Source organism: Haplochromis burtoni, unplaced genomic scaffold (assembly GCF_018398535.1).
Source record: "Haplochromis burtoni strain Fernald_Lab_line unplaced genomic scaffold, NCSU_Asbu1 Contig_122, whole genome shotgun sequence".
NCBI lineage: Eukaryota > Metazoa > Chordata > Actinopteri > Cichliformes > Cichlidae > Haplochromis > Haplochromis burtoni.
The window spans coordinates 1,218,656-1,235,570 of record NW_024582483.1 but is presented as its reverse complement, the minus strand read 5'-3'; the positions used below and the strand labels follow the sequence as shown (position 1 = coordinate 1,235,570).

Here is a 16,915-nt window from a genome sequence, read left to right as displayed (position 1 = left end):
GGAGCATGAATCAGACGTGGGGAGAGAAGAAATAACAGAGAAGGATTTCAAAGGGAGAATAGTCTGAAGTAGAAAGTTAAAAGAAAGACTGAATTTGAATTTGTACAAACACGGATGCACACACACTCTCGCTCTCTCACACACATACACTTGCACACACACTTGCACACACACTTTTGAGCACTAATGTGAAAACTGCTGAATGGATGACAGGACTGTATTCAAGAGCCAAGGACGCATACATAACAAAGCCTGGAGCATGCACATGGACCCGTACACACAGACACATGTGCGCGCGCACACAGAGTCCCCTCTTCCCGGACACTTTGCTCTCGAGAGGGCGGAAAAATTAATGAGAGTACAATCCTTTATCACCCTTGAGACAGAGAGAGAGAGAGGGAACGAGAGAAAGAGGGAGAGGGATGGAGAGAGAGAGAGAGAGGGTAATCCAGTGTCCTCCCTTTGCTGTGGTTGCCATGGGAACCCCCATCTCACCGTAGGAACTGACTTCTGAGTTTCACGATCCGCTTGCATCCTGTCTGGACTGGATCACAACACAATTAATGCGCACACACACACACACACACACACACACACACACACACCAGAAACCAAGGTCTTCCTGCTGAAGCTTCCTTCACTCCTTCAAAAGCTTAAGAGAGCCGTTTTAATGCTGTTTCATCTGTATAAGTTACAGCAGCTTAAATAATCCCCCTGTGTGCCTGTGAAACACACAGACACACACACACACACACACACACACACACACACACACACACCTTAGTTAAACTATAGGAACCCGGCAGGGTCAAAAGTGTGAGTGATGGATGAGCAGGGAGTATTTTCACAGTTGGCACATCATTCAGTATCAGCGATGAAACACGGAGGGAACGTCCTTTCCCCTGTTTCGCTCTCCCTCCAATGCTTTTCCTTTATCTCCTCTCACACTCAACCTTTCCCTTTATCATCTCTCATTTTCCTCTACAACCTTTTTTTGTGCCTCCTCTCTTTGGCCCAATTATTTTTCTCTTTCGCTTTGCTCCTCCTGCTCTCTGTGTCTCCCTCGTCCTTTATATAGTGCAGCATAATTTCCCATCTTCATTTCCTATCACTTCTTGCATATCTTTTTTTGCCTCTCCCATCCACTCCTGTGCACACGCACTCCCCGCTCCGTGTGGAGCGCCTCTGCTCGGCGCCCTCCCCCGTCTGCTTCTACCATCTCCACATACGACTGCCCTTGGGTAGAGTTCTCGTCTCTGACAGAAGCCCGAGTCTCAGCCAACAGATAAACCGCAAGTAAAAAAAAGTAATAATTAACATTGTGAAAAAGCTGAGCAAAGGCACAAAGACTAGGAAATATGTATAAAGTATATAAAGTAAGGGGGTAAAAGGGGGCAAGAATGATGGATGATGAGGTGAGGAATATGCTTAGATCAGGTGAACAAAGGGAGGAGAGCAGCTAAGACCCTGACTGTTCAAGCTCTTAAGTAGTCCAAATGTGGCATGGCCCCTTCTTTGTCTTCTCATCCTAATTGCCTCTTATCCTCTCATTTTCACACTCTTCTTCCCTCTTGTACAGTGGCAGAGTCAGACAAAGGTAAAGACCCCACAATAATACAGAGAAAGCACCAGCAATGAAACCACCCTCTTTGAGCGAGCACTTAGTGACTGTGGGAAGGAAAAACTCCTTTTTAACAGGAAGAAACCTCCAGAAAAACCAGGCTCAGGGAGGGACGGCCCTCTGCCATGAATGGTTGGGGTGATGGCAGGGAGACAGGACTGTCTCTCTCCCATGCTGTGGAAGAGAACCAAAGATTAAAAGTGAGAAAAAGTGAGAGAGTAACTAAGGGAAGATTCAGGATCACCTGATCGAGCCATAAGTATAAACTTTATCACAAAAATAAGTTTTAAGCCTAATCTTTAAAGCAGAGAGGGTCTCTGTTCCCCAAATCCAAACTGGGAGCTGGTTCCAAAGGAGAGCGGTCTGAAATCAGAAAACCATCATGGCAATAATTTTCCTTTCTGTTGCAAATCGCCAACCGTAAAATAGTACAGCAGCATTTCAAAAGAAGAGATCATTAGATGGAATTGATTAACTGATATACAGAATTCAATTATACCATTTTGGCAATTAGACTGCGATAGATAAAGACAACAGAATGAAATGCCAGAGCAGGACCCCCGAGAGTCGAGAAGGTGGATGGAGTGACTCGCTTGAGGTGGAAAATGCTAGGAGGTGACTTGCGTTGAAAAGACAATGAAAGATTAGCAGCACAATTTAAAGATAGCAGGGTGGAGGCTGATTGGTTTAAAGAAACAATGATGTCAGCATTGAGATTTGCAGCGTGGGAAAGTGGAAGTGATGTAATGAATAAGCTTAGCAGCCAAGCACACGGGAACGCAGACAAATGAGTGAATACAGATGTTCCTTATTGAACTCCTGCATAAGCTTCATTAGTATTTGCTCTGACAGACATGACAGCCATGGAGAATACACCATGGCTGCTCATGTGTGGGCCAGTTTTTTTATGAAGCTTTTCCTCTGAAAAGCTTCCTACTGTAGTGGTTTACACATGTACCTACCTGCCAAAGCAAACATGCAGAGCTGCCCGCTGTGGCAACCCCCCCCCCCGTGAAAAGCGGGCAGCCAAAAGTAGCTTCTACTTACGTAACCGTAAACTGATTGAATAAATCTGGGAAAGCTGCTCAAGTTGTTCTTTTAACTGTTGATAAAGCTCAGGAGAGCGTTACTATAGCAAAGGTGTAGGAAAACCAGCTCCAGAGAAAAGTTACTGTAGAAAAACAGGAGCTACTGGATGTCACTCAGGATCTATGAGCATGTGTGTAGCCCCCTATTGGGCCTGAACATGGCCACCCGCAGATACCCCTTTGCTCCACCCGTTCTCCCGTCCTTCTTCCCCTCTCCCCCACTCAAACACCCTCTGCTCACAGGTAATAAAGGTCAGGCAGACATTATAAATCAAATCAGATCACATCACCATGATCTTTGTGGCATCATCCGCCACCCTTGGCTGAGATAAACATGCTAAGACCTTCATGTGGCAACATTTTCATGTGAAATGTTCATTAAGTTAAAAGCATCATCCACAGTTGGTCTTGGATTTACTACCCGAGTCTCACGAGCCATGAAGTGCAGGTTTGATTCCAGCAGAAAACAGTGCTGCCTGCCCATGCTCCCTTCTCTCCTGTCAGTATACTTTATTGTTGAATGACGGCAAACGCACCCTTAAAGAGCATCTGTTTGAGCCGCCATAAAATCTGACAGACATTCATGTTACTTATAGGATGAATGGGTATGACTGCTGTGCTCTTATCAAGGACTTAAACTGGTTTAGGATCATCTATCAGAATAAATACACTGTACTCAGCACAGGTCCATACTGCTCCTGTCATGTATACCCCCGCGTGTAAAGTCTACATCTGGATGTAAAGTTACAATCAGCCACAGTAAGTATGTAATACCTCTGTGTGTTCACTTGCGATCCTCTGTTTACACAGCTGATTGATCTTGGCTTGACATGTTTCCTCACTAAAGTCTTCACCAGCTCTCACATCAGTTTGAAAGCTGCAGGAAATTACTATTTTGAAACACAGGTACAATTTTTGTCATTTTAGCCTTTTATGAAAATCCTCCATTTAGATTTAAATGATAAAAATGAGCTCCAAGTCTAAACTGACTTTTAGTTTGAAAGGCTGAAAAAGAAGCACTGCCCCCACTGTCAAAGAGTGACATATTTATACACAGGCCCCTGTTTTTAAGGACTAAAAATCAGGATAAAATTATCATTTTTAATGCTTAGTAAAGAAATATATCCAGCTAGTGACTTCTAGAGTCTAGAACCTATGAGCATCATTAAACAATGGGTTTACTCCTTTAGGATATTTGGCTGAACCGTTACTGCAGCTTCAGCTTTGAACACAGTGTACACTGACCACTTTGTTGGGTACACTCTGGCAGTCTTTTGTCCCTTTAGTACCTACTGAGCATCATTAAACACCAAGATCCACATGAGTATTGTTGCTGACCGTGTCCACCACTTTATGACCACTGCAGCAACCGTGAGATACTTTCATGTCAATATAAACCAAAATGCCTGAGAAGTGTTTCCAACACCTTGTTGAATCTGTGCCATGAAGAGTTAAGGCAGTTTTGCAGGGAAAAGGGGGCCCAGACTGGTACTAGCTGGGTGTGTCTATTCCCAATGAGTGTCAATTTCTGGGGTAAAGCTTCATTCTTCATCTAGTGTTAAATGATTTATAATTTGCAAATTACTTAAAAAGGATGAATGAAACCAAAGGAAATGCACTGAATGGGACGACTGAAATATGAACTACTGTGTTTGCATGAGCAACCTGCTCACTAGTTTTCTCATGCTCTTTGCTGCTTGGCCTCACACTGTCACTTTGGAATCCATACACACAGACTTGATTAAACATAACCTAGTTAAGCTCAGAGTCTGTCATGTGCAATGTGTGTGTGTGTGTGTGTGTGTGTGTGTGTGTGTGTGTCAGAGGTGTGGACTGTGTGTGTGTTGTGGGTGTGTTGTCTGTGTGTGTGTGTGTAGAGTGTGTGTGTCGAGCAACAAGAGGGAGAGAGAGCCTGAAAGAAGGTGGGCCAAGTTAGTCAAGTTGTCAAGTCACTGGCTCCACCCCTTATTAGGATGACAGCTTGTAACCATGGAAACAGATGCTGGAATCATGTTAATTGGCTGAAATGATTCTGACAGTTCACCCTACTTTGAGTAGGTTCTCATGCTATCCATCGATGTCTAACTATCACCTCCTTACAGACGCATACACACACACACAAAGAGGAAAACAGGGGGGATAAACAGGGAGCATGGGATCAATGCCAAGCAGAAAGGGATGAAAAGAGCACAATAAGAGAAAGGAAGATACTTGCACAGGAGTGATGGAATCAGCTTTTCTCCTCTTTAAACAAAAGGAAATGCTCTGAATGTTTCATACACTGCTGAATAAGTTATTTCATTTTGTGTGTGGTGTGTTGTGTTGGTTTGTGTTGTGTTGTTGTGTGTGTTGTTGTGTGTGTGTGTGTTGTGTGGCGTGCTTACCCCCATGCGTCCACATATGCTTGTTTCTGTCTGTGTCGCATGTTACACTGAAAGAGTGGGATAACTGCCACATGGAAAGCTCAGCACTTGACAAAGTAGGCACCTTGCTCCACACATAAAATAACTCCCATCCCCTCCCATTGAAACAGGAATAAAATCCAATAGAATTCACTGGAGCTTGGAAAGGCTGCAAGATAATGTTATATAACGGGAAAAGCCAGTCTCCCTTTTGTTCCTAATAATTGGGGGAAGAGATGTACAGTATGTCGTAAACACAGTACAAAGGAGCATGCCTGCTTTCACAAAAAGGGAGGAAGTGGAAGGAAGGAGAAAGGAAATTAATTTGTAATATGTAGTTACTGAGTGAAAAAAGAAGAAGAAGCCAGAGAGGAAGGAGGGGTCACTTCAGGAAAAATGGGACTTTAGGCTCTTGGGGACTGCTCCCCGCCACTCCCCCCTCCCAGTGCGCTCACATTAATGTCCCTGACGAACAACGTCCACCCACATTACTTCTCCCGCAGATCATTCACACACACACACACACACACACACACACACACACACACACACACACACACTGTAAGTGAAATGCAATGAAATATGTGCGGCATAAAAACAAAGCGGGACATTTTCCAGCAGCTCGACGGACTCGCAGAAGGACAGAGAAGCAGACAGAAACACAAACTCGTATGAAAACAAATACAGCAAGCGGAAGTAAAAAGGCCGTCAGGGCAGAGCTACGCTGTTACTAAGCAACCAGGTGATTCCTCTAAAGAGCCTCACCATGGGAGATTCCCTCGTTTGTGTGAGGGCATTTACACACTTGTGTGTGCGTGTGTGGGCGTGCACGCTGAAAAGCCTGTGTGTGTGTGTGATGATGATGAATGTGTGGTTTTTAAGCATGCCCAGTAAGTTAGTAACAGCCCAGCAGGTAACAGAGCTTCATTGCATTTGTAGTTTTTTCTTCTTCTTCTTTTCTTCTTGGTGTACATTTTATTTATTCAGCAATTATGTATTTATATTTTATGGAGTACACAGAGTGCTGACAGTGGCAAATACCCACAGACGTGTCCTGACAAGTGCATAACGACACACAAGCGCACAAAAAGTAGAACACACACTACACACACACTACACACACACACTCACATACACACAGACAGGCAAGCACACAAGGAGTCATAAGCTGTGGAAAATATTCAATTTGGAGAGCCTCAACAAATCCCTGAGGTGTTGCTGACGTTTATGCATGCTTCAGAGTATTCATAGCTGCTCACACACACTACAGCACTGATAACCACACACCTATTCACACTCACACCTTCACAGCAGAGCTGGGTAGAGGTTGAGGCTCAGAGTGAGAGACAGGGAGGGGAATGGGAGGTGAGACGATGAAGACAAAAGCAGTGGAAGCTTTGGGAGGTGACGTGAGTCTTCACTATTTGTGACTCCTGCTGCTGTATAAATGGAGGCCAGTAACAATGCAACTGACAGGCGACTGTAACCCTGGAGATTCATTAGGGCTTGTCACTATGGAAACCTCAAATCAGGAAAAAATGTTGGCCATCTTTCCCTACAACTAATTTGTCCAAGGAAATATCTGGGTACACACACACACACACACACACACACAATACTGACCTTCTCCCCCTGTCCCCTGTGTTTAAACATAAAGTAAACATCTAGGAGCCTGTACAATGGCTCTGAGGAAGCACAGAGCTGAAACACAAACAGACAATCTTTGTCATATTATAAACGCAACCTGCTTGCACACAGGCGCGTGTGCTTCAGGTGCACCGGCTGCAGCGAAGGATATGGGTGGCAGACAGCTCGAAGGCACCAGGACCGCGGTGGGCTGGTTTGGGTCAAAGCCAAAAGAACCACTGGTGCTAGAGCGGGGTAGGGCAGCTCTTCCTTCTCCTTCTCTTCCTCGTCCTCCCCTCTCCGTTCCCTTTCATCTCCCTCAACTGACACGCGCACCTTCTCCCCCTCCTCCTCCTCGTCCTCCTCCTCCTGCGTCGGTCCTCTGTGCTGCTCACGCAGGTCTGGCTCCTGGATGCCCGTCATGGCCGTGCTGTGAACAGCCCGAACCTGAAAGAGGGCGCAGGGGCACGGGCAAACTGTTCAGGACCCGGGAACACACCCTGCGACAAATTCCTGCAAAAATCCAGGAATCCTATACAGCAACGTAGGCACAGGCATGCTGGGATTTTTGCTTTAATGAGTGCAAACATTTCTCAGAATACAGACTATTAATATCAAAGCATTCACTTAACAGTGTGTTATTTTATTACAAAGCATTTTGGGGAGGTTATTTTGTGTTGTGGATGTGTGATGCGGTTTGATTGTTTGTGTGGGGAAGAACAGAGTTACGGTTTGGTTAGCAATGGGCAGGTTGACTGAATCTACTGTAGAGATTAATCACGTCCTCCCAGCCTACATCTGCTGGATAGCTGAGAAAATACTCGATATGCTCAATATAGCAGCATTCCTATGCAGTGAGGTACAAAAAGTAGCAAAAATACATTAAAGCTAATATCTTGTAGTTGTTGTTTTTTTTTTTTAAAAAGAAGCTTAATTTAAGGTTCGTGGTTAAGGACATGCAGCAGATTCACTGTAAGGGCAAAAATACATTTAACAGTATTTTTCTGTAAAGCCTGTATTCCATACAGGAAAGTTTGTTTTACACAGAAATCTGTTCATTCATGCAGATTACAATAGCTGAGAAATAACAAGTTGATTCTGGCAAAATCTGGCACCATAAAATTACTTTAAATTGAAAGTGGAAAGAATTACAGTGTCGGGATGGATGTGTGTGTACAGCATGTTTGTTTCTGCTGTTTTGCCTTGCAGCTCCCAAAACAAACTGAGATCGTGTGGACTGTCACGCCTGCCACTCTGTCCATGAGCTGAGCAAGAAAGCAGGGGAAAGAAATCTTTCTGTGTTTCTCTGTGAAACAACACACCTTCACCAGAAGAATCGCAGCCAGCAATCCTGTGCAGGAAACATAAATCTACACAAATCTAAACAGAGTGAACTAATAGACATGAGCAGAGGTGCAAACAGGGTCAGCGTCGACAACAGGAAGCACTTAGACCACTTCATAATAATCCTACAGCTGTACCATTCGGTGATGACAACAGGCCATTCCTACTGATGCTTTTAATCCAGACTGGCTTTAAACAATCTGGGCATGCCGAGATGAAGTAGCTTAGACGGCTATTTCTTATTGTCATAAAGTGTGGTGCAGAGTACTGAAGCTGTCGGTGCTTTCGTTTCTTTTTGTCATTTACAATAAATTTTCAACTTATGATGATTACCGTTAATTAACTCCATGAGTTATTTTTCCTTGAGCTATAATTTGGGATACAATCTGATGAAATGCAGGGACTTGGTCGAGCTACAGCCGCCTGCGTGCTGCCTTAAATTTGTCAGAGCACTGGAATATCATGTCAGAAATGCCAGACTGAATGATGATCTCAGTTTAAATACGATGGCAAGAGCCAGTTTGGTTGTTTTGGCTTGAAACATATGTATTCATTTTGTAAAATTTCATGATATTTTTCAGCTTTACCGGCCACCACACTGGGCAGCATTGGCAGGCAAAGATGGGAGCTGGAGCATGTGATACAGTACACATTGTCATGACTACACAGCAAACGCTGCCCACTGGTGCACAGCGAGCTCGTTCTATTGCTTATTGATCCCCAGAGATTCTGGCAAATCCATTTTAACAGTCCGTAAGTTGGGGCCGGAGCAGAGTTACTTGGACAGTGTGAAGACGAATCAGAACAACAGAAGTCTGAGCCAACCGTGAGTCCGTGCAGGAATATATATTGTGCCTACAGTGTGGCAGACAACGGGAGAGCTGGCTTGCAAGTTCAAAGCTTGGAGAGCAGTGAGTCTGTGTGTGTGCTTCTGATGAAAATAATGAGATTCAATCTGCCACTGTCATTATTTCCTGTGTATTCATTATGGGCACATAGCCTAGACAGTTTAAGGAGTCCAGGCACTTTATGGCATTTTGTTGTGACTCACTAGCTGTTGGGCGGACATCAATTAACCTCTGAAAAAAAGAACGAAAGAAATAGAAAGCAATTCTCCTGCACAGTTGAAAACCTGCTGATTAGTGCTTTCAAAACATTTTAAAAACTCATTATGAGCCTCCCTCGCTGACAGCCAAAGCCATGTGTGAATCCTTGCGAATCTCAATCAGTGACTAGAACCAAATATATTCACAGCTCTTTAAGACCTCTGAAACCCATTAACTCGGTTTTATACACAGCCTTTACGGCGGACTCATTACGTCTGCGTAAATTGAAAAGAAAAAAAAAATCTTTACCAGGAGTGTGTATCGTGCTTGACGAGAACACGACAAACAGCTGATGTCTGTACATCTCTAAATAGAACATTTCTTTTCATTCAATGCAGGAATTCAAATCCTCGTGAAGGCCACCACGACATTAACGGTGCCACAGCGTTTCCCAGCATTGCTGTGACAGCAAACAAGCAGCAGTCTAATTAATCCGATAATAAACTGCCGAATCTAATAAAAACAAATATTTCCGTTATAGAATGATGCAACAAATCACAAAGGCCTGAGCACGATAAGGTCACTAACTCGGTTTATAGAGCCACACACACTTTATGACTGCTCCTCACCACGTTATTCACATCATTTTATTCTTTACCTTTTTTTTCTTTGCAAAAGACAACCCGCCATTGACAAAGAGCGACAACACAATAACTGGACATTTTTCCTTTCTTTTGTGCCACGGGCTTTCGCCCAGCGCAGAGCCCGGGACAACACAGCGAAGGGGGGAAAAGTACATTATAGCAGCAAAAAGCGAAAAAAACTTTGCCCGCTGTTCTTACCGGGGAGCAGCGTCCATCCACCAGCGTCACTCACTCCGGGTCCGCCGTGCGCCCGCAGCTCCAGGAGCCCCGTTGCTCCATCTGAGAGCAGCCCCGCTGGTCCTCTGCCTCCTCCCCCTGCCGATATCCAAACTAACTCAGTCCTCCAGTGGAGGAGGTGGTGGCGGAGGAAGTGGAGGTGGTGGGGGAGGAAGGTGAGAAAACGGCGAAGGTGTGTGGCGCGCAAGTTTTAATAAATGGAGAAAGTAAAGTTAAAAAGGAACCAGCTGTCCCCCCTGTGCGCCTGCGTCCCCTCAGCCTGTGGACGCGCTGTGCGGTGTCAGGTACTGGAGTTGAGGCGCACCGGGGAGAGGGAGAGCTGCGTTAAGCCAGACGCAGAGAGCCAGCCCGGACGCGCACGGATTTTACCTTCAAAATAACACGACCCGGTCCCGGAAGTTGTGCATCAAATCGTCTGAAAACTGACAAATGACGCATAAAAAAGGCGAACTGCAAATTTTGATAGGAATCCGTGCTGGATACAGATCTCCATCGTTTAAGGTCAGCTCTTTCTCACAGTATAGTTTTCCATAAAGAAAAAGAAATGACAGAGTTGATAAATTACCAGTCATCTCAGTTAAACTTGCCTTTAATAAACCCATTAAAAGCACTTTGTTCACTTGACAAGCAGCTCTTCACTGCCACTCAGCTACACTTTCATTAAGGTCAACACAGATTGATAAACAGCGCTTACGATTTATAACAAACTATTTATTTTTTCATTTGATTTTTTTATTCATTTTTATTTTTATTGTAAACCTAAACCGTCTTTTACATTTATCCTCATTACGTGCCATGAAACCCACCACGATGAGCGCTTTAAAGACGTGAGGCACAATTTTATTTTGAAAGTTTTGATTGGAGCGGCTCGTTCTTCATGTTGGAGAGCTTGATAGTGACAGAGCGAGTCATAGCATGTGACTTGTCCTCTCGATCTTCTCCGCCTGGCGGTACACAGTAGGTTTTTCCCAATACTCTTCCTCCTGCCTCTGCCTGGCGGCGACCCCGGACAGTGTGTGTGTGTTAGTGTGTGTGTGAGGGGAGTGCGTGGGCGGGGTGTGCTGTCATGTATGAGATGATGCTCCACAGTCACACTCTGCAGGGGTGTCGACTCACTAAAACCAGAGAGTTCCGACACAATACCTTTAAATCAGCTTACAGGCGATGCTGTGTCAGGTTTCGGAGGACCACAGTTTACTAACCACTCACACCACAGGCCGCTCCATGATATTTCCATGATGGTGAGCCATCATGAGCATTTACATTAAGAAAAATGCAGTTATGCCAGAATGTCATAATTCACCTGTTTAAGTCCCTCATTAACACCTAAAACACATCATTGAAGCCACGTGTTACACACAGTTATCAGTATTTGTATGTTGTAGATGGTGTTGGGGTAACCACTCTGACTATAAATGACTTAACTCTGGATGAAGGAGGAAGTAAAGCAAAGCCCCAGAAATATAGTTGCTGGCCACGTTAATAGGTACATGTTAATATTGGCTTGTACCCTTTTTCCCGTCAGAAACAGCCTTACTTCTTTATGGCACAGATTCAGCACGGTGCTGGAAACGTTCCTCAAATGTTTTGGTTTATATTGACATGAAACTATCACACAGTTCTTGTAGATTGTCGGCTGCACATCCATGATATGAATCTCTCATTTTACCACATGCCAAATGTGCTCTGAGATCTGGTGACTCTGGATTTAAGTCCAGTGAAATCATTGCCATGTTCAAGATGTGGGTTTGAGATGATCTGGGTTTTGTGACGTGTATCATCCATCTGGAGGAAACCATGAGAAGATGGGTACGCTATGGGGTAAATGGCCAGCAACAACACTCAGGTAGGCTGTAATGTTTAAGCAATGCTCAGTTGGTACTAAGTGGCTCAAAGTGTGGCACGAAAGCAGCCTGATCCGTTGATATAAGATGGATCCATCATTTTGGGATGTTTATAGCAAATTCTGACCTTGATATCCAAATGTTGCAGCAGAAATATAGATTCATCAGACTAGATAATGTTTTTCCAGTCATCTATTGTCCAATTTTGGACTTGAAACTATTTATTGAGACCATAAACGCATCAGTAAAGTGTTTTCAGAAGTCATCAATAACCAGAGCTAAAGCCTTGTTTTGTCACTGACTTCTGTCAGACCTCTTTTTCTAACCATTTGGCCATTAGAAAAACAAGAGGGATAATAAAGGCAGTTGTGTTCTGGTGTCAGTTATCAGACCCAGAGGCTTGTTTGCAAGTGAAATACAAAGAAAAAACATGTTATGTAGCTCATCAGAGAGTGTCCAGACACAGTTGAGATACTCGATCTCAGAGCTGAATGTACTTGAACTACCTTACAACCTTAAAAGCAGCTGCTAACGACAGCTTTGAAAAAAGGCCAAAGCAATGAGTAACCTGTGAAATTCCTTATTTATATGTAATAAAATAAAGATATAAAGTGGCATGAAGTGGAGGCATCAAGTAGTGCTTTGTACTTTGCAGCAATACCTGTGAATCCAGTTTCCATAACTGAAATGAATTTTTTGCTTTAAAGCCAACTCGTTTGCAGTGTAGTCACACTACAGGAGGTAAGAACAAGTGATGTGACGCAGGCGGGGGGAAAGTAAACACCCCTAAATGTTATAAATAGCACTGAAACTGAACCAGGGCTAATTTTTTCTGGGGGTGCCCTGCAATTCCCCAAAGGCCCCCTGGCGGTCCCTGAATTACACTTTGGGAGTTTATATTGGAGCTGAAGTAGGCTGTACAGTAGCAAACAGCTTCTAGGGAGCACTAGACTTAAATGCTCTCCTGCTAATATTTTAATATCTACATGCGGCCTCCAAATAATTTTTTTGGGGATGTTTTGTTTGATGTTTACACTTCATTAGACAGGAAACAAGAGTCCCTGGGTGGTGGCTGTGAGGGGCTACATGCTCATTAAATACTAAAAAAATACATTTGGATGGATTAAAAATAGACATTATGTTAATCTTAGGTCTTATTAGCAGCGGGGAGTTTTAACTGTGGCGTGCTGGTGGAAAACCCATGTTGCTGTTGCTTAAATGAGAAGGATTTAGGCTCTGTGTAGTAGTCATTCAGTGACATCTCAGCAGAAGAGTATTTGTCAGAATGTCCAGACTGAAAGCAAAGCAGATTTGAGTGGACTCATGAGAGCATGTGAACTCAGCTTGAGCGAGAAAAGCAAACTTCTCTCTGTGAATGAGCAGATATAAGATGTAAGAAAAGGGAGAGCGACTTGAAAGATCTGTCAACAGAAAGGAGGCACTCCAAATGCATGTGCAGTACAAACTGCAAGAAATATATACCAGCACCTAAACGTGTCCATAACCTGGGAGTTAAGAATCTTCATTTCTCAGTTTTTCTGTGTTTGTGCATTGTAACTGTTTGATCCAGAGAAAAAAGCTGCACTGTGAACAGTTTTTGGTGGACATCGACCACTGTCTCCGGGGATTTCTGCTTCAGCAGGAAATCTACACCGCAGCTACATTAAAATCCCAAACCACTCAGAAACCCTATGTTTTAACATACAGAACAACCCGACGTGCACCTCTGTAGAAATGTAACAACACGTGGTGTTGATGCAGCCCACAACTCGTCATTGGCTTGTTCAGTATCCCTGTGCATTTCCAGCTACTTTTTTTGCCACAGCATTTGAATTCACCAGTGAGAGAAAGATCATCGCCTCAATATTGTCATACTACACTGATCATACGGTTACATTGTAACCTTGGTTCTCTGAGAAAGAACAATAAATAATGTAGTATATGTTTGCTCCCAAACTCCTCTTAGCCTGAACTACCTGGGGTACCAAGACTTGTAAATTCTATATGATGATGGATTCAAATATTTACTTCAAATAAACAGCACCGTTTCTTTTTCTGCAAATTAATATGTAGAAACTGTATGATTGAGGCCAGTTCATGAACATACGCAGTTTTTACATCAAACTTAATGTTTGTGCATAAAACACGTACCTTTTAATGGTCAATAGAAGGTTTAAGTTTTAATAATTTGCATGTTTTGATTTCTTATCTAGCACATCATCATCACTATTCTACACCATTAACTGATGGTGAAAGATGGTTACAACAGAAAGTGGTGACTCTTTCTGGACATTTGCACCCTATGTCTAAAGAACTGTAATCGCCGTAAAAGGCTTTAAGCAGTTGCTGTGAATGAAGTATTTCCTTTTCCAGTCATTTCTGTCTTAATTTATGTATTTACATTTGAAAGCTATTATTACTGATGTGAGGATTATAGTGTCTGACCTGTCTAGGCCTTTCCTCTTTTAGTGACCATGTAAATGTGTAAATGTTAATTTGCACTGCTCAAAATTATATATGTTATATTAAATGGTATACAACATTACATATGTTTTCTTTAAAATTTCCAGCTCTGTCTGTTGCAGATTTCATACAGACCTTTCAAAAACAAGTGTGCTTTTGCCAGTAAGGAATCATAATCATAGCATCAGTGTAAGGACTAACAAATGTCAACAATGGAGATGGCAGAAACTATCAGAATGGATGAAGAAGTGGAAAAACTCCAGGGACAGATATGTAAAGATGGGGATCCAGGAGGGGAAAAAAATCCTAATTAGTTCCTATTGGCTGGCACCACATATAAAACGCCAGAACATGGTAATTAACACATAATGCACCAGCACAAGCATAAATGTCGGCAATGACGTTACACGTTTACGTAGGTTACACAGTGGGCTTTACTAAGATTCACCACAAAACTCTAAATCAGGCCTTAGACATCAGCCTCTGCTTTTAGTCATTTTCTTCTGGGCCTGTATTTACGCCTCAGCTGTACTTAGGCTAAGGCTGATTGTAGATGTGATATATTATTTAACTCCTGAATGCATATCTGAGTGTGTCATCATCATCAGAGAACTGAAGTGACAGCATGTGCATAGAGCCAAAGTGACACACTAGATGTTTCCACTGAAGATGATCATGCCAAGTCCTTTAAGTCATCAGTGTACTTGAGCTGGACCAACTAAATTAATTAATGATGATTCAACTTATTTACTGCAGATGAGCCCAAGTTAATTTAATTGAGCTGATCCAACTCATGCAAATTACGTTAATCTTGATGCTAATAGAAAGCCATTTATTAATGTGGAAATCCTTTCCATGATTATTTCAAGTTATTTTTTGGAGTGTTTAACAAAGTCTAGAGTCTGGTTAACATAAAACTTGTCATACGCATATTTTATTCTTCCAGTTTAATGGATTTATAACAAAATTGTCATAGTTGTCCTCTTGACGCTTGTCCTTAGGGTCACGGATGTCTGGAGCCTATCCCGTCTGTCACAGGGCCAGAGGCAGGGTTCCCTGGACAGGTCAGCGGCCTATCACAGGGCCAACACAGAGAGACAGTCAAACATTTACAGTAATTTAGAATAAACGATTAATCTACTCAAGCTAACTGCATGTCTTTGGAATGGACTCACGCAAATACAGGGAGAACATGCAAACTCTGAATGAGACTTGTAGCAGAGAGCACTTTGAGTGCTCAGTTTGAGTAGAATAGCACTATATAAGAACGACACTCATATTCAGACTTTAGGTCAGTGAAGGTGATGTAAAAGCAACATCCTTACAGAACTCTGAAGACTTCTCACTGATCAGGAGAAGAGATCGATACGTGATCGCACAATCCAGATTCAAATTCAGTTTTTCGAAGGCGTTGATTACTTCTGACAGCTGGAACAGAACATTTGAGGAGAATCCGCGAAGACGGTTTTTCACAGATGGAACTTCTCTGAGCTGATCACCTTTCTGCTTCCAAATAGGGAGAATGACTCCTTGTCACCAGTCGGCTGGTAACTTCTCTTAAACCCAGATGCTGTTGATTATTTTTTTCCTACTCTATTATTCTATTTTTTCTTGAAGAGCGCTCTGGTGTCAAGATGTCAGTTTTGATGACGACAGCTCTGTAAACGGAGGCGTGCCTGAAGCTAGCGATGAGCTGAACTTTTGATTTTCATTTTCATTTGCTTTAGAATTTTTTCATAAAGTGAATGAATGAGGAGAATCATAACAAATGCAGACGCTTTCACAGATTTCCATCAGAGTCATCCAGACACAAGTGGAGGAAATGTGTCGAAGGAGGGCTCATCGCACCAGTTCCTCCGTCTGAAAATCAAAGGTATCTAGTGGCTCCGTGTTTTCTCTTTAATTTGTAACCTGCTTCATGTCGTAAGTTGAAGTGAAAATCGTTATCTGTTGAGGGTGGGGGGTAGTGGGGGCACTTGACATGAAGTAACCGTATCAAATGATACATCATTTGGGGTTGCGCGGGTCTACACTAAAATGCTGAGATATTTTGCTCAGGACTTAACTACAGAAGCAGATGATTTACCTCTGGGACTACAAACTAAGATTAGGTTTTCACTCAGCGCAGGAAAACACTGCGCGGTACACAATCTTCACTCACAGCAGTCAGACTCTACAGAGCTATTGTAACTCTTAAACCTACATCATACATCAAAGATTTAGTGCATCTCAACAACACGGTTTAAGATATCTAGCACACGCACGTTGAACCGCGCAAACACTCACGCCGACCTCTGCAGCTAATATCCTACTCTCCCGGAGGAGCAGACTGATGAGCATTGTTTGAAGCCGCTGCGTGAGTGTTTGCGCGTGCGCGCGCTGGTTGTAATCCGCTGTTATTGGGTCTCCCTGGCTGTGTGTTCCCACTCCCACTCCCATTCGTTTTCCCGCTCCTGCAGCTCATCTCATCTCCCTCACACTTACTGTCTTGTGTAACTCATGCAAGACTTTCTGCTCCACAGAATCATTTCATGCATCTTTTACTCCAGCCTTGTCATCGTGGTGTGTTCAAATGCTGGTTTACATTAGTACGGAAATGC

The 16,915-nt window shown here is 43.2% G+C and overlaps 1 protein-coding gene across 1 annotated transcript in view; it reads right to left on the bottom strand.

Annotated features, from left to right (window-relative positions):
• cacna1hb (calcium channel, voltage-dependent, T type, alpha 1H subunit b) overlaps nucleotides 1-10,136 on the bottom strand; it is a 57,861-nt gene extending 47,725 nt beyond the window's left edge. The window contains exons 1-2 of the mRNA XM_005929269.3: nucleotides 9,970-10,136; nucleotides 6,910-7,184 (exon numbers count right to left, since the gene is read on the bottom strand). Of these exons, the coding sequence (XP_005929331.1) occupies nucleotides 6,910-7,160 (251 nt within the window). The 5' untranslated portion in view covers nucleotides 7,161-7,184; nucleotides 9,970-10,136. The remainder of the gene's footprint in view (nucleotides 1-6,909; nucleotides 7,185-9,969) is intronic.
• Nucleotides 10,137-16,915: the final 6,779 nt, after the last annotated feature.